This window comes from Pseudophryne corroboree, chromosome 8 (assembly GCF_028390025.1).
Source record: "Pseudophryne corroboree isolate aPseCor3 chromosome 8, aPseCor3.hap2, whole genome shotgun sequence".
Classification (NCBI taxonomy): Eukaryota; Metazoa; Chordata; class Amphibia; order Anura; family Myobatrachidae; genus Pseudophryne; species Pseudophryne corroboree.
Window position 1 is genome coordinate 397,105,016 of NC_086451.1, and position 26,182 is coordinate 397,131,197.

Genomic DNA, 26,182 nt, shown 5'->3' on the forward strand with positions numbered 1-26,182 from the left:
ATATGTTAGACAGACATTAGGTTGACAGGGTCAAAAGGTCGACATAAAAAGGGTAGACAGTACAAAAGGTCGACAAGGTCAAAATGACAACATAAAAATTGTTGACATAAAAAAGTAGACACAGGTTTTTTTAATTTTACATGTTTTTGGAATATTTCATACATTCTCTATCCGTGTCGGCATAGAGTTGGTTATAAACCTTCTGGTGAGCGTAGCGAGCCACTGAGCCCAAAGCGTGGTGAGGGAATGCCTTTCTACAATTGGGGGTCCCAGATGACAAAACCATCCACACAAACAACAAAAATGTAAAAAAAAATGTCTACCTTTTTTGTGTCAACCATTTTCATGTCGACTTTTGACCCTATCGACCTAATGTCTGTCTAACATATGGTGTATATCTATTGACTGTCTAACTAGACACTATCATCCCACACCCGACCAGCATGTGACCAGCATGTATCCTTAAGAACAAATAAAATCACCTCCAATTTCATTTCTAGTGGTTGAATTGCTAAAGACAAAATACATCACTAATGGTTGATCAAGTACACTGCTGTATATGCCTTAACCTTGTAGCTGGCTACTTTCATGCAACTATATTGAGTTGCAAGCCAAAATGTCAGGATCATATACAATGGGGTCAATTTACTAAGGTGGGAGTTCTATTTAAGATGGAATGTTGCCCATAGCAAACTGGAGATGGTGGATATTCCTACATTATCTCCTATATATTTGCCCAGATTTGTGACTCTGTGACTCATTTCCTAACGCTGGACATGGCTGCTAGGAGCTCTCATTGGGTTAGTGGCAGATCTATCACACCCAGACCACAGCTGATTGGCAGAGAAACGCCCTCCCACACAGGTTACATCCAATCGGAGTCTCTGCCCTTTGGCTGCTGTGTGTTCCCTGGACTCCACTCAGCTGCAGAGGGACTTGGTGTCGGGGGGAAGCTGCGGTGCCTGCCCCGGACACCGGAGCCTTCACACCTGCTGCAAGGAGCACCAACAAAGGTAAGCAGCTTAGCTGCTTCCAGGAGGAGAAGCATTACCTGCACCACCCCCACTCGCAGCACCTCCATCCCCCTCTCCCATCCATGGCACCCCCGCAGCCACCCCTCCCCCACCCCCGATGGCTCCGGACCACCTACCCCACCTGTGGCACACCCACACCAGCCCCTCCCACACCCACGGCACCCCGCACCCATCCCTCCCCCTCCCATGGCATCCCCGTAAACGCCCACCCACAGTGGCTCCGGACCCCATCCCCCACCCGTGGAACCCCAACACCCACCCCTCCACCACCCTTACACCCCCATACCTGCCCCTTCCCCACGCGTGGCACCCCCTCACCCGCCCCTTCCCCACCCACGATGGCTCCAGATTCTCTCCTCCACCCGCGGCACCCCCACACCCAGCCCTCCCGCACCCGCAGCACCACTGCACCCGGCCCTACCCTACCCGTGAAACCCACACAACTGCCCCTCCCCCACCTGCAGCACCACCACCTCCTCCCCATCCGCGTCTCCCCTGAACCCACCACTCCCCTAACCACAGCACCTAATAGACGATTCATCGTGCCCTGCGTGCGCTGTTCATGCCATTGCAAGGGGCTATGGCCCCTTAACCATCGCACGTCCTTTATCCATGCAATATTTAACCACTCAAAAAATTATGATTGGATGTAATACTCCATATATTAAAAATATTGCACGCCCCAAGGGCGTGCAAGGGTTAAGGGGACGTAGCCCCTTGCTACGGTGTGAAGGACGCCCGTAGGGCACGATGAGTCACCTAGTAATTTATAACACTCTAATATTTATAGTCTCTCCTTAATACGGTATCAATGTAATAGGCAATACCAGGGCTTGTGGCTTCCACTCATAAAATATGTGGACACAAACAGAAGCGATTCCTGTCCCTCACCACATAACTGAACCTAAGGATGATATATAAACACAATTTACTGAATTGAATATTTTTTTTCTGAATATCTCAATAAGAATCTTTGATACTCTAGGGCACCGTGACTCAAAAAAGTTTGGGAACCACTGCTTCAAAGAAATCTATTATAATATACAGTATTCCAAACTGAAAGTACTGTATCCACAGTATTTCATGTGTTATACTGAAGATTTTATATGCAACTTGCACCTCATTTGTTATGGAAAGCTGCTTTGCACTCTGAGACAATGAGGGGTATCCAATTACCTGCAGTCGATAACCATAGTTAATTGTGTCGCCGGGGGCTATCCTACTAGCCCCAATGCGGATGGCCATCCCCCCCCCATCTCCCCAATGCCACCACTTATATCTGATTATGCTTCGGGTACCTCAGGCATAATCCACTATAAACAGATGCCGGAGCCCACGTAACACATGGGAATGGGCATTAATCCGCGATCCCATGTGCTTTTGTTCAATCGCTTGTCCATTTGTAGCCAATGAAAATGGCTTGTGATAGGATACCGCAATAATAACCATTAGTCATTAATCACAATATCCGTCCATTTTCACCAACTGAAAACGGATCGTCTGCAATTGGATACCCCCCAATGAACCACTCATGACAATTGGGGTTCCGACCTATTCAATACACCCCAAAATTATCCAACAAGTTGGGTAAATCGACTTGTCGGAAAGCATGTGGATCGGCGGAATAGCTGCCGATACGCGTGCTTCTGTCGTAAACGGGGTCAAATCCGACACGTTTTGTCCCCCTTTCCAACCAACTCAATCCTAAATTAAAAAAGTTGGGTTGAGATGAGGGACATGAGGGAGTTTAGAGGAGAAGTGGAGGAGACGGGGGAGAGCCACGGGGAGACGGGGGAGAGCAGCCCTCCTTCGCCCGCAGCCTACCCCTACCCCACCCGGGGGTGCAAACCCTAACCCTCCCTTCCTGCAGCCTAAGTACGAGAAATGAAAATGATTTTGTGGGAAGGAGGAATACTTTCAATGCCACTTTCCGCAGGGGAGATATTAAGGTCTTTGGGGTCTTCTGTAGATTTCAGGGTGAATTTCTGCAGGATGACAGTGAAGAAAATGAAAAGCTCCAGACGCACCAAACTTTCAGCTACACATGATCTTTTTCCTGTAACAAATATTGCAGAAAATGTAAACAAAATAAAAAAAAAAGCTCATGAAGCAAAGTACAAAATAGCAAAGGTGATATCTGGCACATGAGCCATACATAGCAATGTAATCTGAAATCACTGCAATGTAATCTGAAATTGGCCCATCCACCAACAACCAAACTATAAATTTCTCCATATCCTCTCTGCATGTATGTAAATAATTATAGTAGTACAGGTTGAGTATCCCTTATCCAAAATCCTTGGGACAAGAGGTATTTTGGATATGGGATTTTTCTATATTTTGGAATAATTGCATACCATAATGAGATATCATGGCGATGGGACCTATATCTAAGCACAGAATGCATTTATGTTACATATACACCTTATACACACAGCCTGAAGGTAATTTTAGCCAATATTTTTTATAACTTTGTGCATTAAACAAAGTGTGTGTACATTCACACAGTTTATTTATGTTTCATATACACCTTATATACACAGCCTGAAGGTCATTTAATACAATATTTTTAATAACTTTGTGTATTAAACAAAGTTGTGTACATTAAGCCATCAAAAAGCAAAGGTTTCACTATCTCACTCTCATTTAAAAAAGTCCGTATTTCGGAATATTCCGTATTTCGGAATATTTGGATATGGGATACTCAACCTGTAATACAGGTTGAGTTTACCATGTCCGAAAATCAAATATCTGAAATATTCTGATTAAAAAATGGCAGTCTAGATGGGCCAAGTGGTTATTATCTGCCGTCAAATTCTATGTGTCATATTCTGAGCGACTGCTGGACACAAACTAGAGCTTGTATCAGGGATAACACTCAGGAGCCGAGGAATGAAGCAAGGTTGTTTAATATAATTATGGCAAAGACAATAAATAGATAATTACTGCGCTTGTGGATGCTTGTTACTTATATCACATCAAATATATACACTGCTCAGAAAAATTAAGGGAACACTTGAACAACACAATGTAATGGGCCCTACACACTCGGCGATGCGCCGCCGAGGTGCCCGACGGCCGATACGGCCGACGAGCAACCCGGCGGCGGGGGGGGTAGTGACGGGGGGAGTGAAGTTTCTTCACTCCCCCCGTCACCCGGCTGCATTGAAGTGCAGGCAAATATGGACGAGATCGTCCATATTGGCCTGCATGCACAGCCGACGGGAGATCAGCGATGAACGAGCGCGGGGCCGCGCATCGTTCATCGCTGGAGTCTCCACACTGAAAGATATGAACGAGTTCTCGTTCATTTATGAACGAGATCGTTCATATCTTTCAGAATATCGGCATGTGTGTAGGGCCTATAACTCCACGTCAATCCCACTTCTGTGTAATCAAACAGTCCACTTAGGAAGCAACACTGATTGACAATCAATTTCACATGCTGTTGTGCAAATGGAATAGACAACAGGTGGAAATTATAGGCAATTAGCAGGGCACCTCCAATAAAGGAGTTGTTCTGCAGGTGGTGACCACAGACCAATTTTCAGCTCCTATGCTTTCTGGCTGATGTTTTGGTCACTTTTGAAAGCTGGTGGTGCTTTCACTCTAGTGGTAGCATGTGACGGAGTCTACAACCCACACAAGTGGCTCAGGTAGTGCAGCTCATCCAGGATGTCACATCAATGCGAGCTGTAGCAAGAAGGTTTGCTGTGTATGTCAGCGTAGTGTCCAGAGCATGGAGGCACTACCAGGAGACAGGCCAGTACATCAGGAGATGTGGAGGAGGCCAACAACCCAGCAGCAGGACCGCTACCTCCGCCTTTGTGCAAGGAGGAACAGGAGGAGCACTGCCAGAGCCCTGCAAAATGACCTCCAGTAAAGCCACTAATGTGCATGTGTCTACTCAAATGATCAGAAACAGACTCCATGAGGAAGGTATGAGGGCCTGACGTCCACAGGTGGGGGTTGTGCTTAGAGCCCAACACCGTTCAGGACGTTTGGCATTTGCCAGAGAACACCAAGATTGGCAAATTCGCCACTGGCACCCTGTGCTCTTCACAGATGAAAGCAGGTTCTCACTGAGCACATGTGAAAGACGTGACAGAGTCTGGAGACGCCAAGGAGAACGTTATGCTGCCTGCAACATCCTCCAGCATGACCGGTTTGGCAGTGGGTCAGTAATGGTGTGGGTGGCATTTCTTTGGGGGGCCGTACAGCCCTCCATGTGCTCGCCAGAGGTAGCCTGACTGCCATTAGGTACCTGGATGAGATCCTCAGACCCCTTGTGAGACCATATGCTGGTGCGTTGGCCCTGGGTTCCTCCTAATGCAAGACAATGCTAGACCTCATGTGGCTGGAGTGTGTCAGCAGTTCCTGCAAGATGAAGGCATTGATGCTATGGACTGCCCTGCCCGTTCCCCAGACATGAATCCAATTGAGCACATCTGGGACATCATATCTCGCTCCATCGACCAGGAGTTGGCGGATGCTTTAGTCCAGGTCTGGGAGGAGATCCCTCAGGAGACCATCCGCCACCTCATCAGTAGCATGCCCAGGCGTTGTAGGGAGGTCATACAGGCACGTGGAGGCCACACACACTACTGAGCCTCATTTTGACTATTTTTAAGGACATTACATCAAAGTTGGATCAGCCTGTAGTTTGTTTTTCCACCTTAATTTTGAGTGTGACTCCAAATCCATACTTCCATGGGTTAATAAATTTGATTTCCATTGATCATTTTTGTGTGATCTTGTTGTAAGCACATTCAACTATGTAAAGAACAAAGTATTTAATAAGAATATTTCATTCATTCAGATCTAGGATGTGTTATTTTAGTGTTCCCTTTATTTTTTTGAGCAGTGTATTATAATATGTATGTATGTATGTATGTATGTATGTATGTATGTATATATATATATATATATATATATATTAGAGATGGGCGGGTTTGGTTCGTAGAGATCCGAACCCCCCCGAACTTCATAAGGTTTACAAGGGTCCGAGGCAGCCTCGGTTCTTCCCGCCTTTCACGCAAAACCCGAACGGGGGAAAACGTCATTATCCCGCTGTCGGATTCTCGCGAGATTCAGATTCCATATAAAGATCCGCGCGTAGCCGCCATTTTCACTCATGCATTGTCGAGAAAGCCAGAGGACGTGGCTACGTTCTCTGCCCGAATAGCCCAATATCAGCTAAATCTCAGCTCAATATCTGTGCTCAGTATCAGTGCTGCATTGTGGAGACCAGTATATATATAGTAGTACAGTACAGTAGTCCATTGCTGTATTTTGCTGCTCCGTGTCAGTTCAATTATCCTTAACAGTGCTCAGTATCTATGCTCATTATTATCATTGCTGCATTGTGGTGACCACTAACCAGTATATAGTAGTACAGTACAGTAGTCCAGTGCTGTTCTCGCTGCCCAGTGTCAGTTCTATTATCCTGAACATTGCTCAGTATCTGTGCTCATTATTATCATTGCTGCATTGTGGTGACCACTGACCAGTATATAGTAGTACAGTACAGTAGTCCAGTGCTGTTCTCGCTGCCCAGTGTCAGTTCTATTATCCTGAACAGTGCTCAGTATCTGTGCTCATTATTATGATTGCTGCATCATGGTGACTGGTATATGGTATTACAGTACAGTAGTCCATTGCTGTATTTTGCTGCTCCGTGTCAGTTCTGTTATCCTGAATAGTGCTCAATATCTGTGCTCATATTTATCATTGCTGCATTGTGGTGATCACTGACCAGTATATAGTAGTACAGTACAGCAGTCCAGTGCTGTTCTCGCTGCCCAGTGTCAGTTCTATTATCCTGAACAGTGCTCAGTATCTGTGCTCATTATTATCATTGCTGCATTGTGGTGACCACTGACCAGTATATAGTAGTACAGTACAGTAGTCCAGTGCTGTTCTCACTGCCCAGTGTCAGTTCTATTATCCTGAACAGTGCTCAATATCTGTGCTCATTATTATCATTCCTGCATTGTGGTGACCAGTATATGGTATTACAGTACAGTAGTCCAGTGCTGTTCTCGCTGCCCAGTGTCAGTTCTATTATCCGGAACAGTGCTCAGTATCTGTGCTCATAATTATCATTGTGCATTGTGGTGACCAGTATATGGTATTACAGTACAGTAGTCCAGTGCTGTTCTCGCTGCCCAGTGTCAGTTCAATTATCCTGAACAGTACTCAGTATCTGTGCTCATTATTATCATTGCTGCATTGTGGTGACCACTGACCAGTATATAGTAGTACAGTACAGTAGTCCAGTGCTGTTCTCACTGCCCAGTGTCAGTTCTATTAACCTGAACAGTGCTCAATATCTTTTGCGATGCCTGACCTTCCCAACACTGGACGGGAAGAGGTGGCTCCTTCCACCATTTGCACGCCCCCTGCAAGAGCTGGAAGGAGCACCAACAGTACAGTTCCTGATATTCAAATTGAAGATGTCACTGTTGAAGTACACCAAGATGAGGATATGGGTGTTGCTTGCGCTGAGGAGGAAATTGACCAGGAGGATTCTGATGGAGAGGTGGTTTGTTCAAATCAGGCACCCGGGGAGACACCTGGGGGTATATTTACAAAGATTCGTGTTTTGGCCGTTTTGAAGGGTGTTTGAACTCGGATGGTATCGGGTGCATTTTACTGCAACTTTTTGAATCCTGATACGATCATTCACTAAGCTGCCGAGTTTTGCACAATCGTTTTTTCCGATGTCGATGTGATTCATAATATCAGGCAGTGTTTTACGGGAGTGATGAGTAAAACACTGCCTGACAAAACTCAAGGAATCCCGGCCGGATCTGTGAGATCCATGCAGGGCTTCATTGAGCACCTTAAAAAGTTCATTAAAGTCTTAAAAAAATCGGGAAAAAATTGCGTAGGGTCCCCCCTCCTAAGCACAACCAGCCTCGGGCTCTTTGAGCCGGTCCTGGTTGAAAAAATATGGGGAACAAAATGACAGGGGTTCCCCCATATTTAATCAACCAGCACCGGGCTCTGCCCTGGTCCTGGTTCCAAAAATACGGGGGACAAAAAGCGTAGGGGTCCCCCGTATTTTTGAAACCAGCACTGGGCTCCACTAGCCAGGTACATAATGCCACAGCCGGGGAACACTTTTATACTGGTCCCTGCAACCCTGGCATTACATACCCAACTAGTCACCCCTGGACGGGGTACCCTGGAGGAGTGGGAACCCCTTAAATCAAGGGGTCCCCCCCTCCAGCCACCCAAGGGCCAGGGATAAAGCCCGAGGCTGTCCCCCCCATCCAAGGGCTGCGGATGGGGGGCTGATAGCCTTTAAAAAAAATGTGAATATTGTTTTTAGTAGCAGTACTACAAGTCCCAGCAAGCCTCCCCCGCAGAGCCCGGTGCTGGTTGATTAAATATGGGGGAACCCCTGTCATTCCCCCCCCCATATTTTTTCAACCAGGACCGGCTCAAAGAGCCCGAGGCTGGTTATGCTTAGGAGGGGGGACCCCACGCAATTTTTTTTTCAATTTTTACACTAAACAGACTTTTTCCTATAGATAACCATGCACAGATCTCACTGATCCGTGCATGGTTATCCAAACTCGACTAGAAAAAGCAGGTCTATTTTTTTGCTGCTTTTTTAAATGAATCGAAAAAAAATAGACCCGCACTTGAGCACTCAGAAACTAACACCCAAATACGAATGAATAGTGAATGCCCGTATTGTATGAAATAACAGCCGTGTTTGACCGATGGTCTATTCATTCGTATTTCGGAACTTTGCAAATCAAACCATTACGAATAGTCCAAACACTGCCGAGATTGGTGCTTAGTGAATTCCCGGATTGGGACTTAGAAAAAAAAAACACAGGGGGTAATTCCAAGTTGATCGCAGCAGGATTTTTTTTAGCAGTTGGGCATAACCATGTGCACTGCAGGGGGGGCAGATATAACATGTGCAGAGAAAGATAGATTTGGGTGTGGTGAGTTCAATCTGAAATCTAAATTGCAGTGTAAAAATAAAGCAGACAGTATTTACCCTGCACAGAAATAAAATAACCCACCCAAATCTAACTCTCTCTGCACATGTTATATCTGCCCCCCCTGCAGTGCACATGGTTTTGCCCAACTGCTAAAAAATTTCCTGCTGCGATCAACTTGGAATTACCCCCACAAATCGGACAAACTCGAATTCTTAGTAAATATTGGCCCTGTTATCCGTGGGATGAGTAAGGCCATTGACATGCCTGGTCAAAATACAAAAAAAATCACCTCTTCGGTGTGGAATTATTTAAACAGAAATGTGGACAACTGGTGTCAAGCCGTGTGTTGCCTTTGTCAAGCTGTAATAAGTAGGGGTAAGGACGTTAACCACCTAGGAACATCCTCCCTTATAGGTCACCTGGAGTGCATTCATCAGAAGTCATTGACAAGTTCAAAAACTTTTGGTGACAGCGGAAGCAGTCCACTGACAACTAAATCCCTTCTTCCTCTTGTACCCAAGCTCCTGCAAACCACACCACCAACTCCCTCAATGTCAATTTCCTCCTTAGACAGGAACGCCAAAAGTCCTGCAGGCCATGTCACTGGCAAGTCTGACGAGTCCTCTCCTAACTGGGATTACTCCGATGGATCCTTGAGTGTAACGCCTACTGCTGCTGGCGCTGCTGTTGTTGCTGCTGGGAGTCGATCGTCATCCTAGAGGGGAAGTCGGAAGACCACTTGTACTACTTCCAGTATGCAATTGACTGTCCAACAGTCCTTTGCGCGGAAGATGAAATATCACAGCAGTCATCCTGTTGCAAAGCAGATAACTGAGGCCTTGACAACTATGTTGGTGTTAGACGTGCGTCCGGTATCCACCGTTAGTTCACAGGGACTTAGAGAATTGCTTGAAGTAGTGTGTCCCCGGTACCAAATACCATCTAGGTTCCACTTCTCTAGGCAGGTGATACCGCGAATGTACACAGACGTCTCAAAAAAAGTCACCAGTGTCCTAAAAAATGCAGTTGTACCCAATGTCCACTTAACCACGGACATGTGGACAAGTGGAGCAGGGTAGACTAAGGACTATATGACTTTGACAGCCCACTGGGTAGATGTATTGCATCCCGCAGCAAGAACAGCAGCGGCGGTACCACCAGTAGGAGCATCTTGCAAACGCCAACTCGTTCCTAGGCAGGCTACGCTTTGTATCACCGCTTTCCATAAAAGGCACACAGCTGACAACCTCTTACGGAAACTGAGGAACATCATCGCAGATTTGCTTATACCAATTAGACTCTCCTGGGGATTTGTGACATCGGACAACACCACCAATATTGTGCGTGCATTACATGTGGGCAAATTCCAGCACGTCCCATGTTTTTCACATACAATGAATTTGGTGGTGTCAAATTTTTGTTAAACGACAGGGGCGTGCAAGAGATGCTTTCGGTGCACCGAAAAATTGCGGGCCACTTTCGGCATTCAGCCACCGTGTGCCGAAGACTGGAGCGCCAGCAAACACTCCTGAACATGTCCTGCCATCAGCTGCAGCAAGAGGTGGTAACGAGGTGGAATTCAACCCTATATATGCTTCAGAGGATGGAGGAGCAGCAAAAGGCCATTCAAGAATATACATCTGCCTACGATATAGGCAAAGGAGGGGGAATGCACCTGACTCAAGTGCAGTGGAGAATGATTTCAACGTTGTGCAAGGTTCTGCAAACCTTTGATCTTGCCACACGTGAAGTCAGTTCAGACACTACCAGCCTGAGTCAGGTCATGCCGCTCATAAGGCTTTTGCAGAAGCAGCTGGAGAGATTGAAGGAGGAGCTAAAACGGAGCGATTCCGCTAGGCATGTGGGACTTGTGGATGGAGCCCTTCATTCGCTTAACCAGGATTCACGGGTAGTCAATCTGTTGAAATCAGAGCACTACATTTTGGCCACCGTGCTCGACCCTAGGTTTAAAGCCTACGTTGTATCTCTCTTTCCAGCAGACACAAGTCTGCAGATGTTCAAAGACCTGCTGGTGAGACAATTGTCAAGTCAAGCGGAACGTGACCCGCCAACAGCTCCTACTTCATTTTCTCACGCCACTGGAGCTGCCAGGAAAAGGATAACATTTCCAAAACCATCCGCTGGCGGCGATGCAGGGCAGTCAGGGGCGATAGCTGACATCTATTCCTGACTGAAGGACCTGCCAACGTTTTCTGACATGTCGTCTACTGTCACTGCATATGATTCTATCACCGTTGAAAGAATGGTGGAGGATTATATGAGTGACAGCATCCAAGTAGGCATGTCAGACGTATACTGGCAGGAAAAAGAGGCAATTTGGAGGGCCTTGCACAAACTGGCTTTATTTTACCTAAGTTGCCCCCCCTCCAGTTAGTACTCCGAAAGAGTGTTTAGTGCAGCCGCTAACCTTGTCAGCGATCGGCGTAGGAGGTTACTTCCAGAAAATGTGGAGAAGATGTTCATCAAAATGAATTATAATCAATTCCTCCGTGGAGACATTTACCATCAATTGCCTCCAGAAAGTACACAGGGACCTGTGATGGTGGATTCCAGTGGGGACGAATTGATACTCTGGGGGTCATTCCGAGTTATTCGCTCGTTATTTTTTTTTTGCTATGGAGCGATTAGTCGCAAACTGCACATGCGCAATGTACGCAGCGCGCCTGCGCCAAGTAAATTAGCTCAAAAGTTTGGTATTTTACTCACGGCATAACGAAGTTTTTTCATCGTTCTGCTGATCGTAGTGTGATTGACAGGAAGTGGGTGTTTCTGGGTGGAAACTGGCCGTTTTCTGGGAGTGTGCTGAAAAACGCAGGCGTTTCAGGGAAAAACGCGGGAGTGTCTGGAGAAACGGGGGAGTGGCTGGGCGAACGCTGGGCGTGTGTGTGACGTCAAACCAGGAACGAAACTGACTGAACTGATCGCAGTGTAGGAGTAAGTCTCGAGCTACTCAGAAACTGCTAAGAAATTTCTATTTGCAATTCTGCTAATCTTTCGTTCGCAAATCTGCTAAGCTAAGATAAACTCCCAGAGGGCGGCGGCTTAGCGTGTGCAATGCTGCTAAAAGCAGCTAGCGAGCGAACAACTCGGAATCACCCCCTCTGTGAGGAGGTGGATGTACACAGTGAAAGGGGTGAGAAATCGGACGATGAGGAGGAGGTGGACATCTTGCCTATGTAGAGCCAGTTTGTGCAAGGAGAGATTGATTACTTCTTTTTTGGTGAGAGCCCAAACTAACCAGTAATTTCAACCACAGTCGTGTGGCAGACCCTGTCACTGAAATGATGGGTTTGTTAAAGTGTGCATGTCCTGTTTATACAACATAAGGGTGGGTGGGAGAGCCCAAGGACAATTCCATCTTGCACCTCTTTTTTTTTATTTATCTTTGCATCATGTGCTGTTTTGGGGCCAATTTTTTTAATCTGCCATCCTGTCTGACACTGCAGTGCCACTCCTAGATGGGCCAGGTGTTTGTGCCGGCCACTTGGGTCGCTTAGCTTAGTCATCCAGCGACCTCGGTGCAAATTTTAGGACAAAAATAATATTGTGAGGTGTGAGGTGTTCAGAATAGACTGGAAATGAGTGGAAATTATGGTTATTGAGGGTAATAATACTATGGGATCAAAATGACCCCCAAATTCTATGATTTAAGCTGTTTTTGAGGGGTTTTCGTAAAAAAAACCACCCGAATCCAAAACACACCCAAATACGACAAAAATTCTTAAGGGAGGTTTTGCCAAAACGCATCCGAAACCAAAACACGGCCGCAGAACCGAATCCAAAACCAAAACACGAAACCCGAAAAAAGTCCGGTGCACATCTCTAATATATTGTTAGGGTCTCCTGCCCTGTGCTGCCACGTCGTCATGGCAACCGGGAGACAAGTGCTAGCGGAGTAACCTGAGCGCAGCTGATACTCCGGTTCGGGTCTTTTGCTGTGCAGTGGTTATAGGCTCTGTGCATGGCAGGGGATCCGGTGCTGGTTTTTGTGCTCACAGTCTGTGAGGTCTGAGTGGGGCGTGGACAGCACCTGCTTTATAAGGCCTCTTTTCAGGGTAAGCAGATGCTGCTGAATCTTTGTTGGTTAGTCAGTTTCTGAAAGTTAGCCAGTACTGTGTAGCTTTGTATTTGTTTGTTGCTTACTGCAAATAGGCCTGGGGATTTGGTATTACACTCTGCCAATCCAGACCTAGCAGTAAGACTGGAGTCAGTCGTTTAGCTTGCTGGGGTTCTGTTACTACTCTGTGAACTTAGCAAGTTTGCGGCTGTATTCTAAGACTTGCCTGTCTAATCCTGTCTCACTGTGCTAGGTGTCAGGGGTCAGTTTAGTGGCAGTAAACCGAACCTGTGCACTGCAAGTGAGAATTAGGATTGTGGAGAATCTCCTTGTGTCTATCATTCCATCTCTGACCAAGGAGTTTACTGCCACACCCGTTGGTAACCCTTTAGGGTTTTGCTGTTGCCCTTAGCAACAGCATTTCGGGTTTTCTATGTATTAAAACACAACATCTTGCTTTTCACATCTGAGCAGTTCTAATACAAGGGAGATACCCAGTTCCTTAGCCTCTGGGCTTCTCTGTTCACGTTGTGTGTATTTTGTTACCCTACCACCTTCTGTGTACGTTATGTCATATTCCCTAGTCTGTCTGTGAGTCCATTTGTTTTGCATAACAGTTCAAACACCAGTACATTCCTGCAGGCACTGGAGTGCATAACAGTCCTGACACCAGTACTTTCCTGCAGGCACTGGTGTGCATAACATATTCAGCAGCCCAATACTCCTGTTGAAATTTTGTGGGAATATGGAGCATACCCCTCAAAATACGTTGCAACAGGTGGTTGATCAGGTGCAGGTCCTGACTCAAAAATGTAATGATTTGTCCATTAAAATGCACACCTCCCAGGCTGCTGGCGGAGCTCCCGCAGCAGCAGCACCTGCAGGGGTTAAGGAGCCGAAAGTAAATCTCCCGGATCGTTTTTCTGGAGATCGCTCGCAGTTCTTTTGTTTCAAGGAGAGCTGCAAGCTATACTTCCGGCTTAGGCCTCAGTCTTCTGGGTCGGAGATTCAGCGGGTGGGCATAGTGATTTCCTTGCTACAAGGAGACCCACAGGTCTGGGCATATGGGTTGCAGCCTGACTGTCCGTCGCTTAAAAGTGTTGATGCTTTTTTTACGGCACTGGGCATGTTGTATGATGACCCTGACAAGACGGCCTCAGCCGAGGCTCAGATTTCGATCCTTAAGCAAGGGAGAAGGCCAGTTGAGGTTTACTGTACGGAGTTTCGGAGGTTGGCCCATGATACCCAGTGGAATGACCCAGCCCTGAGACACCAGTACCGAAGAGGTCTTTCTAACCAGATAAAGGACCAACTGGTACAACATCCCTTGCCTGATAGCTTGGATCAGCTCATGCAGTTATCCATCCGGGTGGATAGACGGCTGAGAGAGCGTAGGCTTGAAAGGGAGACTGAGATTTCCTTCCTTCCCAAGGGAACCTCAGACTCTGAGGAATTTTCCGAGGAGCCTATGCAGATTGGGGCTACCCGCCTCTCCTCGCGTGAGAAGATGCGGAGGAGACAGCAGGGGTTGTGTTTGTACTGTGGGAATAAAGGTCATGTGGTAGTATCATGCCCAGAAAAGCCGGAAAACTTCAGGGCCTGAGGGTGATGGGAAATATCCTGTCAGGCCAGAAGTCAGAATTTCCCAAGAAGACTTTTATCATTCCGGTGACTTTGAAGATCCTCGGTCAAACTGTCAAGACTGAGGCCTTTGTGGACAGTGGGGCCGACGGGGTTTTTATGGACCGCCAATTCGCCCTGAAACACTCTGTTCCCTTAGTACCCTTGGCATCGGAAATTGAGATTTGTGGGTTAAACGGGGAACCATTATCCCAAGGTAAAATTACCTCTTGCACTAGCCAGATTTCTTTGTTTATTGGAGCCACACACTCTGAAAAATTGTCCTTTTATGTGACTGTCTGTACTTTTGCCCCATTGGTGTTGGGGTTACCCTGGTTAAGGGCCCACAATCCTCAATTTGACTGGGTCTCTGGGGAGATTCTTAGTTGGAGTACTGATTGTTTCAGGAGTTGCTTGAGCCTTCCAGTCAGGTTCTCGCAGCTAAGTTTGCCAGGATTGCCAGGGTGTTATGCAGATTTTGCGGACGTGTTCTCCAAAAAAGTTGCAGAGGTACTACCTCCCCATCGCTCCTATGACTGTGCCATTGATTTGTTGCCAAATGCTAAGCTTCCCAAGAGCAGGTTGTACTCCCTGTCACGTCCTGAGACTCAGGCTATGGCAGAGTACATTCAGGAGAACTTGGCTAAGGGATTTATCAGACCTTCACAGTCTCCAGTTGGGTCGGGGTTCTTCTTCGTGGGTAAAAAGGACGGTTCGTTGCGACCCTGCATCGACTTCAGGGAATTGAACCGTATCACGATTAAAAACTCATACCCACTGCCTCTCATTTCGGTCTTGTTTGACCAGCTTCGTACTGCCACCATTTTTTCTAAGATTGACCTACGCGGTGCGTACAATCTAATCCGAATAAGAGAGGGGGATGAATGGAAGACTGCCTTTAATACCCACTCGGGGCATTATGAATATTTGGTGATGCCTTTTGGGCTCTGTAATGCCCCGGCAGTCTTCCAGGATTTCATGAATGATGTGCTCAGGGAATATTTGGATAGATTCTTAGTTGTATACTTAGATGACATCCTAATCTTCTCCCATTCCCTGGAGGAACATCGGAAGCATGTACGCTTAGTCCTCCAGAAACTCAGAGACCACCGGCTTGGGGCGAAGCTGGAGAAGTGCGAATTTGAAGTTCAGCAAATCGCATTTCTAGGATATATTATCTCCCCAGAAGGTTTCCAAATGGAGGGTTCCAAGGTACAGGCAGTCCTGGATTGGGTGCAGCCCACTAGTTTGAAGGCGCTTCAGCGTTTCCTGGGCTTTGCAAATTTTTATAGACGATTTATCGCTGGATTTTCGTCTATAGTGGCGCCCTTGGTGGCACTCACTAAGAAAGGGGCGGATGTTGCTCACTGGTCTTGTGAGGCTAAAGCGGCTTTTGCCCGTCTCAAAAGGGCATTTGTTTCGGCCAAGGTGCTGCGACACCCAGATCCAGAGCGTCCTTTTGTGGTGGAGGTGGATGCCTCTGAGATGGGTATTGGGGCAGTGCTTTCTCAGATGGGAGTGTCAGATAATCGCCTTCATCCCTGTGCTTACTTTTCCCGTAAATTTTCGCCTGCCGAGATGAATTATGACGTGGGTAACCGGGAATTGTTGGCTATTAAGGATGCACTCGAGGAGTGGAGACACTGGCTTGAGGGGGCTAAGTTTGTGGTCTCAATTCTCACTGACCATAAGAATCTGGCATATTTAGAGTCAGCGAAGCGTCTCAATGCCAGGCAGGCACGATGGGCTTTGTTTTTTGCTCGCTTTAATTTTTTGATAACATATCGCCCTGGGTCAAAAAACATCAAGGCTGATGCGCTCTCGCGGAGTTTTGCTCCAATCCAGGAGACCACCGAGGAGCCGTTGCCCATTGTTTCCCCATCATGTATTAAAGTGGGCATTACCCAGGACCTCTTATCATTAGTCCTTAGAGCACAGGAGCAGGCTCCTCCAGACCTTCCGGTAGGTCTTTTGTTTGTGCCTCCTAGGTTAAGACAGCGAGTGTTCCTGGAATTCCATGCCAAGAAGTCTGCAGGTCACCCGGGTATTGCCAGAACTCGGGAGTTGCTATCTAGGGCGGTGTGGTGGCCCTCGGTGGCTAAGGATGTGGATCAGTGGGTTCGGGCATGTGACATCTGTGCCCGAAATAAGACTCCTAGAGGGGTTCCTGTTGGCCCACTACATCCACTCTCTATCCCATCTAAGCCATGGACCCACATTTCAATGGATTTTGTGGTGGACTTGCCCAAATCCTCGGGGATGACAGCCATCTGGGTTGTCGTTGACAGGTTTTCGAAGATGGCGCACTTCGTTCCACTGGTTGGGCTGCCATCGGCCAGACGCCTGTCTGAATTATTTATGCTGCATGTTGTGCGTCTCCACGGGTTGCCACTTGATGTGGTCTCTGACCGCGGATCCCAGTTTGTGGCCAAATTCTGGAGGGCATTTTGTTCCGATCTCCAGATTTCTGTCAGCTTGTCGTCGGGCTACCATCCGCAGTCTAATGGGCAGACTGAAAGGGTGAACCAGTCCTTGGAGCAGTTCCTCAGGTGTTATGTCTCCAAGTGTCAGACTGACTGGGTTGCTCATCTGTCCATGGCGGAGTTTGCCTATAACAACGCGGCTCACTCTGCTACAGGGATCTCTCCCTTCCTTTGTGTGTATGGGCATCATCCTAAGGCCAATTCTTTTGACCCCCTGGACTCCACGCCTGGTGGTTCCTCTGTGGTTTCGGTCCTTAGAGGTATTTGGCGGAAAGTGAAGAAAGCCCTTGTGTCTGTGTCATTAGTGACCAAAAGGGTTTTTGATAAGCGGAAAAGACCCTGCAGCTTCAAATTAGGAGACTTCGTCTGGTTGTCTACCAAGAATTTGAAGTTGAGTCAGCCATCTCATAAGTTAGGCCCCCGGTTCATCGGCCCTTATAAGATCACCAGGGTTATCAATCCGGTGGCATTTCAGTTAGATCTGCCCCGTTCTTTGGGTATCAATAAAACATTTCATTGTTCCCTTTTAAAACGGGCGATTAGTAATCCTTCTTCCAGTGGAAGACCTTCCCCTCTTCTGATACGTGGCCAGAGGGAGTTTGTTGTTGAAAGGATTCTTGACTCCAAGGTGGTTCGGGGTCGGCTGTCATTTTTGGTGCACTGGAAGGGGTATGGCCCGGAGGAGCGGTCGTGGGTGCGCAGTTGTGATCTTCATGCCCCCAGACTGATACGCTCTTTCTTCTCGCAGTTCCCCGATAAACCCGGTGGTAGGGGTTCTTTGACCCCTCGTCAGAGGGGGGGTACTGTTAGGGTCTCCTGCCCTGTGCTGCCACGTCGTCATGGCAACCGGGAGACAAGTGCTAGCGGAGTAACCTGAGCGCAGCTGATACTCCGGTTCGGGTCTTTTGCTGTGCAGTGGTTATAGGCTCTGTGCATGGCAGGGGATCCGGTGCTGGTTTTTGTGCTCACAGTCTGTGAGGTCTGAGTGGGGCGTGGACAGCACCTGCTTTATAAGGCCTCTTTTCAGGGTAAGCAGATGCTGCTGAATCTTTGTTGGTTAGTCAGTTTCTGAAAGTTAGCCAGTACTGTGTAGCTTTGTATTTGTTTGTTGCTTACTGCAAATAGGCCTGGGGATTTGGTATTACACTCTGCCAATCCAGACCTAGCAGTAAGACTGGAGTCAGTCGTTTAGCTTGCTGGGGTTCTGTTACTACTCTGTGAACTTAGCAAGTTTGCGGCTGTATTCTAAGACTTGCCTGTCTAATCCTGTCTCACTGTGCTAGGTGTCAGGGGTCAGTTTAGTGGCAGTAAACCGAACCTGTGCACTGCAAGTGAGAATTAGGATTGTGGAGAATCTCCTTGTGTCTATCATTCCATCTCTGACCAAGGAGTTTACTGCCACACCCGTTGGTAACCCTTTAGGGTTTTGCTGTTGCCCTTATTAACAGCATTTCGGGTTTTCTATGTATTAAAACACAACATCTTGCTTTTCACATCTGAGCAGTTCTAATACAAGGGAGATACCCAGTTCCTTAGCCTCTGGGCTTCTCTGTTCACGTTGTGTGTATTTTGTTACCCTACCACCTTCTGTGTACGTTATGTCATATTCCCTAGTCTGTCTGTGAGTCCATTTGTTTTGCATAACAGCTCAAACACCAGTACATTCCTGCAGGCACTGGAGTGCATAACAGTCCTGACACCAGTACTTTCCTGCAGGCACTGGTGTGCATAACATATATATATATATATATATATATATAGAATAGAATAAGAGATCCTTTTTGCGCTCTAAAATTGGACCTATACCTTTGATTGTACTCAATAATTTTATTAAGGGGCAAGCTTCTACACAGAGATGGTCCCCTGTCGAACAAGACCAAAAATAGAAATCAAGAAATAGTATATCTCTGTGGAGTGCACTTAATGACTGAAATAAATATATTTATGTATAATACAATTTAATATGGTTATATTGGTTTCTGACAAAAAGAGGATGACATCACACAAACACCCTTTAAACTTTAAAACATCTATTGCTTTTTATTGCTAAAATAATTAAATTTCAATACTGATATAAAATGATGTACACTTTTACAATGTGTTATTGTTCATTACAGCCAAAAAATTGAATAACAACTTTTCCAAACAATAAAAGATTTTTACACTCAACGCGTTTCGTCGTATGTCGACTTCTTCAGGAGTGTTTTTTATGAAAAGGCAATTAATTAGTTTGAAACAGCTGTATTTTCACAAAATTATAATCCATATTTTACTAAGAATTATTATGTATAATTAACTTCCATAGTTTTGTAGTATTTAATGTATCTTCCTACTTGCAACCATCTGATGGTTAATATTAATCTTCCAAAGGCTTGTAATTAATTTGTCCAAATTTTTATTTAATTTACCTATAATACTTTCATATGTCCAAAAAATATATATGAGGATCCGGCAATGGGATAAATAATATTAAGCTTCTTTTATTTCCCAGCAGCTCTCCTTGTGTGTCCTCATACACAGAGATCCAAAAGTGGAATGCATTGTATTATACATAAATATATTTAATTAGTTTGAAACAGCTGTATTTTCACAAAATTATAATCCATATTTTACTAAGAATTATTATGTATAATTAACTTCCATAGTTTTGTAGTATTTAATGAATCTTCCTATTTGCAACCATCTGATGGTTAATATTAATCTTCCAAAGGCTTGTAATTAATTTGTCCAAATTTTTATTTAATTTACCTATAATACTTTCATATGTCCAAAAAATATATATGAGGATCCGGCAATGGGATAAATAATATTAAGCTTCTTTTATTTCCCAGCAGCTCTCCTTGTGTGTCCTCATACACAGAGATCCAAAAGTTCCCAGGGACACGGAGCGCATCGCTCGTCTCTCCTGTGTCCCTCCTGGCTCTCCCCCGCTGGTCTAATACAGGAAGTGCTGGTTCGTGAGCCAATCAGAGCTCACGAACGGCACTTCCTTAGACCGGCCGGGGGAGAGCCAGGGAGGGACACAGGAGAGACGCGCGATGCGCTCTGTGTCCCTCCAACACAGCAGGGAGGGAGAGGAGACCGCAGATTGACATGCGGACGCTCGTCCGCATGTCAATCTGTTCTGGAGCCGGGGAGCGGAGCACAGCACCGCAGATCGGATCGGAAGAGAGATCCGATCTGCGGTGTAGCAGGGGGCCCTTTTGGAAAGGGGGGCCCGGGGTACGTATCCCCCGGGCCCCCCCCCCTTAATCCGGCTCTGATGTGCAGAGGAGAGTTAGATTTGGGTGGGTTATTTTGTTTCTCTGCAGGGTAAACACTGGCTGTTTTATTTTTACACTGCAATTAAGATCTCACTGTGAACACACCCCACCCAAATCTAACGCTCTCTGCACGTGTTATATATGCCCCCCCTGCGGTGCACATGGTTTTGCCAATTAGATAACAAATTTGCTGATGTGAATTAGGCCCTTGAATTGCTGAGGTAGCTGAAAAGCCGGGACATGGCTTATACTTGAGCACTGGTGTTCTAGATACTTGAATAGCTGAAGAACCAGGACATGGCTTATACTTGAGCACTGGTGACTTAGCAGGGCAGGAAGGCTGAATAGCTGAGACTCAGCTACAGCCAGAGTCAGTGAGAGCAGCTGGAATAACTAATGTCTTTGTATAGCATGCTGGTACAGATAGTCACCACAGGAGCCTTGAACATGCAGAGGCCAACAAAGCAGTGATGCTGGTGCAGCTCCAAGTCACCAGCTTTATATCCCGGACAGGCATTGGATTGGCTAACTGAGTCACGTGACCGCAGACAGGATTCCGATTGGTCCACAGTCAAGTCAGCTGACCGGAGTAACATGGCTGCTCCCATGAATGTTGCAGGTGGGAAAGTCGGTGCTCTGAGGCCCAGGTACTGACAGCAATGATGGCGGCTATTGAGGATGAACCCAGTCACCACGGCAGAGGTGAAAGCGCTTCTGATAGCGCGAGTCCGTCCCTGTGCAGCCCTGATGCTGCGGGACAAATGGGACAAAACGCGGCCAGGCAAGTTAGTGAGAGCCTGTTTTGGACACTATGTTTATATGTAATAAATTATATTAATAAATAATAATGTTATTTATGTAGCACTTTAGGCCAAACAGGACTCAAAGTGCTTTACATTTGCCTTTATATCACAAAATTCTAAACAAGCTTAACAAGGGACATTAGTGAAATGCTTGGGTGAACAGGTAATTCGAGTTTATTTTTGAAAGATTCTAGAGTGGAGGCTTCTTGAATTGTGCGGGAAAGCGAGTTCCATATAGTCGGAGCCACAAAGCTGAAAGCTTGCCCCCCAGATGAATTCAGGGAAATTCTAGGTACTGTTAATTGTCTGTCATCAACCATAGAGGTGCTTCTGGTCAGCAAGACAGCTACAGTCATCATTCAACCATTGAGAAAAAAATCTCAGGACAAAGGAAGGACCTAATGCTATTCAGCATTGGGCCAGTTATCTCTAAAAGGGGAGCTCCACACCTAGGGGACCAGACCCAATGCCTATCAGACAAAGGGAGGTTGGTGGCACCCATTTTATTTATGTATTTTAATTGTCACGCTGCCCAAGCCACCAAGGATGTATGAGTTTTTAAACTCCACCCATTGCAGGTACCTTGATGTCTTATCCTCCAAATCGCCATGTACAACAGTCACGATTTGCAATGACTTGTAAGTCATTTGTAAATCAAGTGGTAAGTCACTTGTAAGTAAGTGACTTGTAAGTGACTTGTAAAATAATATTCTATAATATGCCTCATTAGGAATCTCTGGCTCAGAAAGTAATCAGAAAAAGATACTCCATTGCTTTTACACAGATCTACATTATTGACTTAATGTTTGTTTGACTGACCTAATGTTTAATGGTAGTGATAGAAGGCAGGTAGTAACTTAGGCTCCTTGAAGATTTATTCTCTTGAAATAAAAGCGATGTCAGCAGAAATATGGAAAACTAGTTACCAGCCCATCAAAATGATGGAACAACATAACAGTAATGTCAGCACAACGGCTGTGCACGCCCGAACGGAGCACCACTTGAATTGCTCCATCTGGCGCCATCTAATGGCCACCAGTACACAAAACACTTGAATTCCCCCATAGAGGTGAGGAACAGTGTACGCCTTTTATTATATAGGATAATTAGTGCATTACATAATGGGGATTTTATTGATTTTAAGACACACCAAGTAAGTAGTTGCTTTTAATTAACCATTTGTCACATTCATGTCAAGCATGTCCAAGTGAGTGTTAATTTGTGACAATTTGTGACAATGACACTATCTATCTATTGCTAACTATTATCATTTTTCAGACCTGTAGAAAATGGTAGAAATCCATTTATTTTCTTAAATTTGCCACTCTCATCCAAGAAATGGTTAATGTTGAATTCACCAGGAGTCTCAAACTCTGCTGGGTCCTGTAAGACTGTTGTCAACATGGGAATGACATCTGTGCCCTGAAAGAAATAACACAACATGAATTACTATTATACAGAACCTATGTGGAATACATTTTGTAATGGTTCTCATGCATAACTCCTAGAAATCCTCATGCCACTCCAAATAATGTACAATGACACAGACATATGGGGTTATATTTACTAAGATCCCGATTTTGACCGAGATGGTGTTTTTTCTTCAAAGTGTCATCTCTGGAATTTACTAAACTCAAATCTCGGCAGTGATGAGGGCATTCGTATTTTTTTTGAAGTCAAAGAAAAAAAATACGAATGAATACACCATCGGTCAAATACGGCTGTTTTTTGATACAACTCGGTAATTTACTAAAAAGTGTATTTCACAAACACTGCCGGCAATAGCCAAACACTGCCGTGAAAAAATACAAATCGTAAAAAAAAGCAGTTTCAAAACAGACCTGCTTTTTTTTACCGTGTTCTGATAGGCATGCACGGATCCATGAGATCCGTGCATGGTTATCAGTGGGAAGGGGTGGGAAATAGTGTAAAAGTTGGAAATAAAAATGCGTGGGGTCCCTCCTCCTAAGCAAAACCAGCCTCGGGCTCTTTGAGCCGGTCCTGGTTGAAAAAATATGAGGAAAAAAATTACTGGGGTTCCCCCATATTTAAACAACCAGCACCGGGCTCTGCGCCTGGTCCTGGTGCAAAAAGTACGGGGGACAAAAAGCGTAGGGGTCCCCCGTATTTTTTACACCAGCACCGGGCTCCACTAGTCAAAGAGATAATGCCACAGCCGGGGGACACTTTTATATAGGTCCCTGCGGCCCTGGCATTAAATCACTAACTAGTCATCCCTGACCGGGGTACCCTGGAGGAGTGGGAACCCCTTAAAGCAAGGGGTCCCCCCCTCCAGCCACCCAAGGGCCAGGGGTGAAGCCAAAGGCTGTCCCCCCCATCCATGGGCTGCGGATGGGGGGCTGATAGCCAAGTGGAAAATAAAAGAATATTGTTTTTTGCACAAGAACTACAAGTCCCTGCAAGCCTCCCCCGCAAGCTGGTACTTGGAGAACCACATACCTGTGCTGCATTTTAGTTGTGCGCAGTATATAGTAGGAGGACAGTGCAGAATTTTGCTGTGACCACTAGTACTTATATAGCAGTATGGTACAGTAGTCCATTGCTCTACCTCTGTGTCGTCAAGTATACTACTAAAATTAAAAGCGTCTGATGAGAAGCGTAAACTTGCCAATATGCCATTTACGACATGGAGTGGCAAGGAACGGCTGAGGCCCCGGCCTATGTTCATGGCTAGTGGTTCAGATTCACATGAGGATGGAAGCATTCATCCTCTCGCTAGAAAACTGCAGTGCCACTCCTAGATGGGCCATGTGTTTGTGTCGGCCACTTCGGTCGCTTAGCTTAGTCACACAGCTAACTCATTGCACCTCTTTTTTTCTTTGCATCATGCGCTGTTTGGGGACTATTTTTTAAATCTGACATCCTGTCTGACACTGCAGTGCCACTCCTAGATGGCCAGGTGTTTGTGCCGGCCACTTGGGTCGCTTAGCTTAGCCATCCAGCGACCTCTGTGCAAATTTTAGGACTAAATATAATATTGTGAGGTGTGAGGTGTTCAGAATAGACTGGAAATGAGTGGAAATTATGGTTATTGAGGTTAATAATACTATGGGATCAAAATGACCCCCAAATTCTATGATTTAAGCTGTTTTTGAGGTTTTTTTGTAAAAAAAACACCCGAATCCGAAAAAAAAAATTCAGGGAGGTTTTGCCAAAACACATCTGAATCCAAAACACAGCCGCGGAACCGAATCCAAAACCAAAACACAAAACACAAAAAATTTCCGGTGCACATCACTAGTTAATATAACACCCAGGTCAACACTCAGAGCATGTCAATATTCTGGTGTCGTCATTCTGACTGGTAACATTCTGAACATCAACATAACAGCAGTGAAACCCTTTCAGTCCGCTATGCTAGGTCACACCTGGGATTTTGTATATGGGTGATACCCCTTTCAGACAGACGGCCAGACCTGGTTTATTACCAGATTGCTGACTTCACCCCCGATGCGTTCCTAGACACTGCTTGGAGATCAGATGATCCACCTCTTCCTATGATGCAAATATGTCCCTGGCTGCATCAACCCGGATTATCCGTTCACACTGCTCCCGAGCCACGATGAACCCGTATTCAACTCCGCTTGCTACCCAAGTTGAATATTGGGTTGCTCAGCCCGGGGGGTTATTGCAACTGGCCTCCCAGACTGTGCCGCACGTTGGGTTGCTGCATGTTCACATGCAAAAACCCGTGTAATTACTGGCAGTCTGAAAGGGGTATTACTGAAACATACAAACTGGCAGGTTTGGTAACACAAGATATGTGACAGGAAATGTGAAATTCATTATACAAGTAAAAGAATACAGCTTGTACTACCCCTCTCAGGGAGAACCCCGGATAAGATATGTAAGTGGTAGGTGATGGGGGAGTGGCTGGATGAGTCACGGCATTAGACTCCTCCCTCTCATGTGTAAAATGTCTCAGACTATGCTAATGTGAAGAGGGGCGGGGTCAAATGATGTAACTATCACAGAAACAAGTAATAGCGGCCCTGTCCCCTCCATACAAACCCACGATTACCGACATTATTCTCCCCATCCTACCCACTTCACTAGGAAGTGAGTGGGATGCGGGAGAAACACTCCATCTTCCAGGGGATGCACTGATTCTACTCGAAAAACTGGGAGTCTCACACAGGTTCTGGAAGAGTAGAAAAGTATGCTTAAAAGTAGAGATGAGCGGGTTCAGTTTGTCGAGATCCGAACCCCCCCGAACTTCACCTATTTTACACGGGTCCGAGGCAGCCTCGGATCATCCCGCCTTGCTCGGTTAACCCAAACGTCATCATCCCGCTGTCGGATTCTCGCGAGATTCGTATTCTATATAAAGAGCCGCGCGTCGCCGTCATTTTCACTCGTGCAATGGAGATTGGTCGGAGAGGACGTGGCTGCGATCTCTCCCTGAAAAGCTCCGTATCTGTGCTCAGTGTGCTGCAAATATCTGTGCTCAGTGTGCTGCAAATATCTACGTTCTCTGCCTGAAAACACTCCATATCTGTGCTCAGTGTGCTGCAAATATCTGTGCTGCTCGGTGAGCTGCATTGTGGGGACCACCAGTATATAATTACAGTACATTAGTTATAATTACAGTACAGTAGGCCATTGCTGTATCTTGCAGCTCTGTGTCAAGTATACTATCCATATCTGTGCTGCATTGTTGTGAGCAGTATATAGTAGGACAGTGCAGCATTTTGGTGACCAGCAGTATACATATAGTACAGTACAGTAGGCCATTGCTGTATCTTGCAGCTCTGTGTCAAGTATACTGTCCATATCTGTGCTGCATTGTTGTGAGCAGTATATAGTAGGACAGTGCAGCATTTTGGTGACCAGCAGTATACATATAGTACAGTACAGTAGGCCATTGCTGTATCTTACAGCTCTATGTCACTTCTAGTATCCTGATCAGTGCTCAA

General features: G+C 46.0%; 1 protein-coding gene across 3 annotated transcripts in view; it reads right to left on the reverse strand.

Moving 5' to 3' along the window:
• Nucleotides 1-1,524: 1,524 nt before the first annotated feature.
• Nucleotides 1,525-26,182, reverse strand: part of LOC134949271 (cytochrome P450 2A6-like) — a 192,714-nt gene continuing 168,056 nt past the window's right edge. For 2 of the 3 annotated variants that reach the window (XM_063937764.1, XM_063937765.1), the window contains exons 8-9: nt 22,526-22,667; nt 1,525-3,090 (exon numbers count right to left, since the gene is read on the reverse strand). In XM_063937764.1, coding sequence (XP_063793834.1) covers nt 2,906-3,090; nt 22,526-22,667 — 327 coding nt within the window. In that variant the 3' untranslated portion in view covers nt 1,525-2,905. The remainder of the gene's footprint in view (nt 3,091-22,525; nt 22,668-26,182) is intronic. The other variant, XM_063937766.1, reaches the window with a different exon arrangement.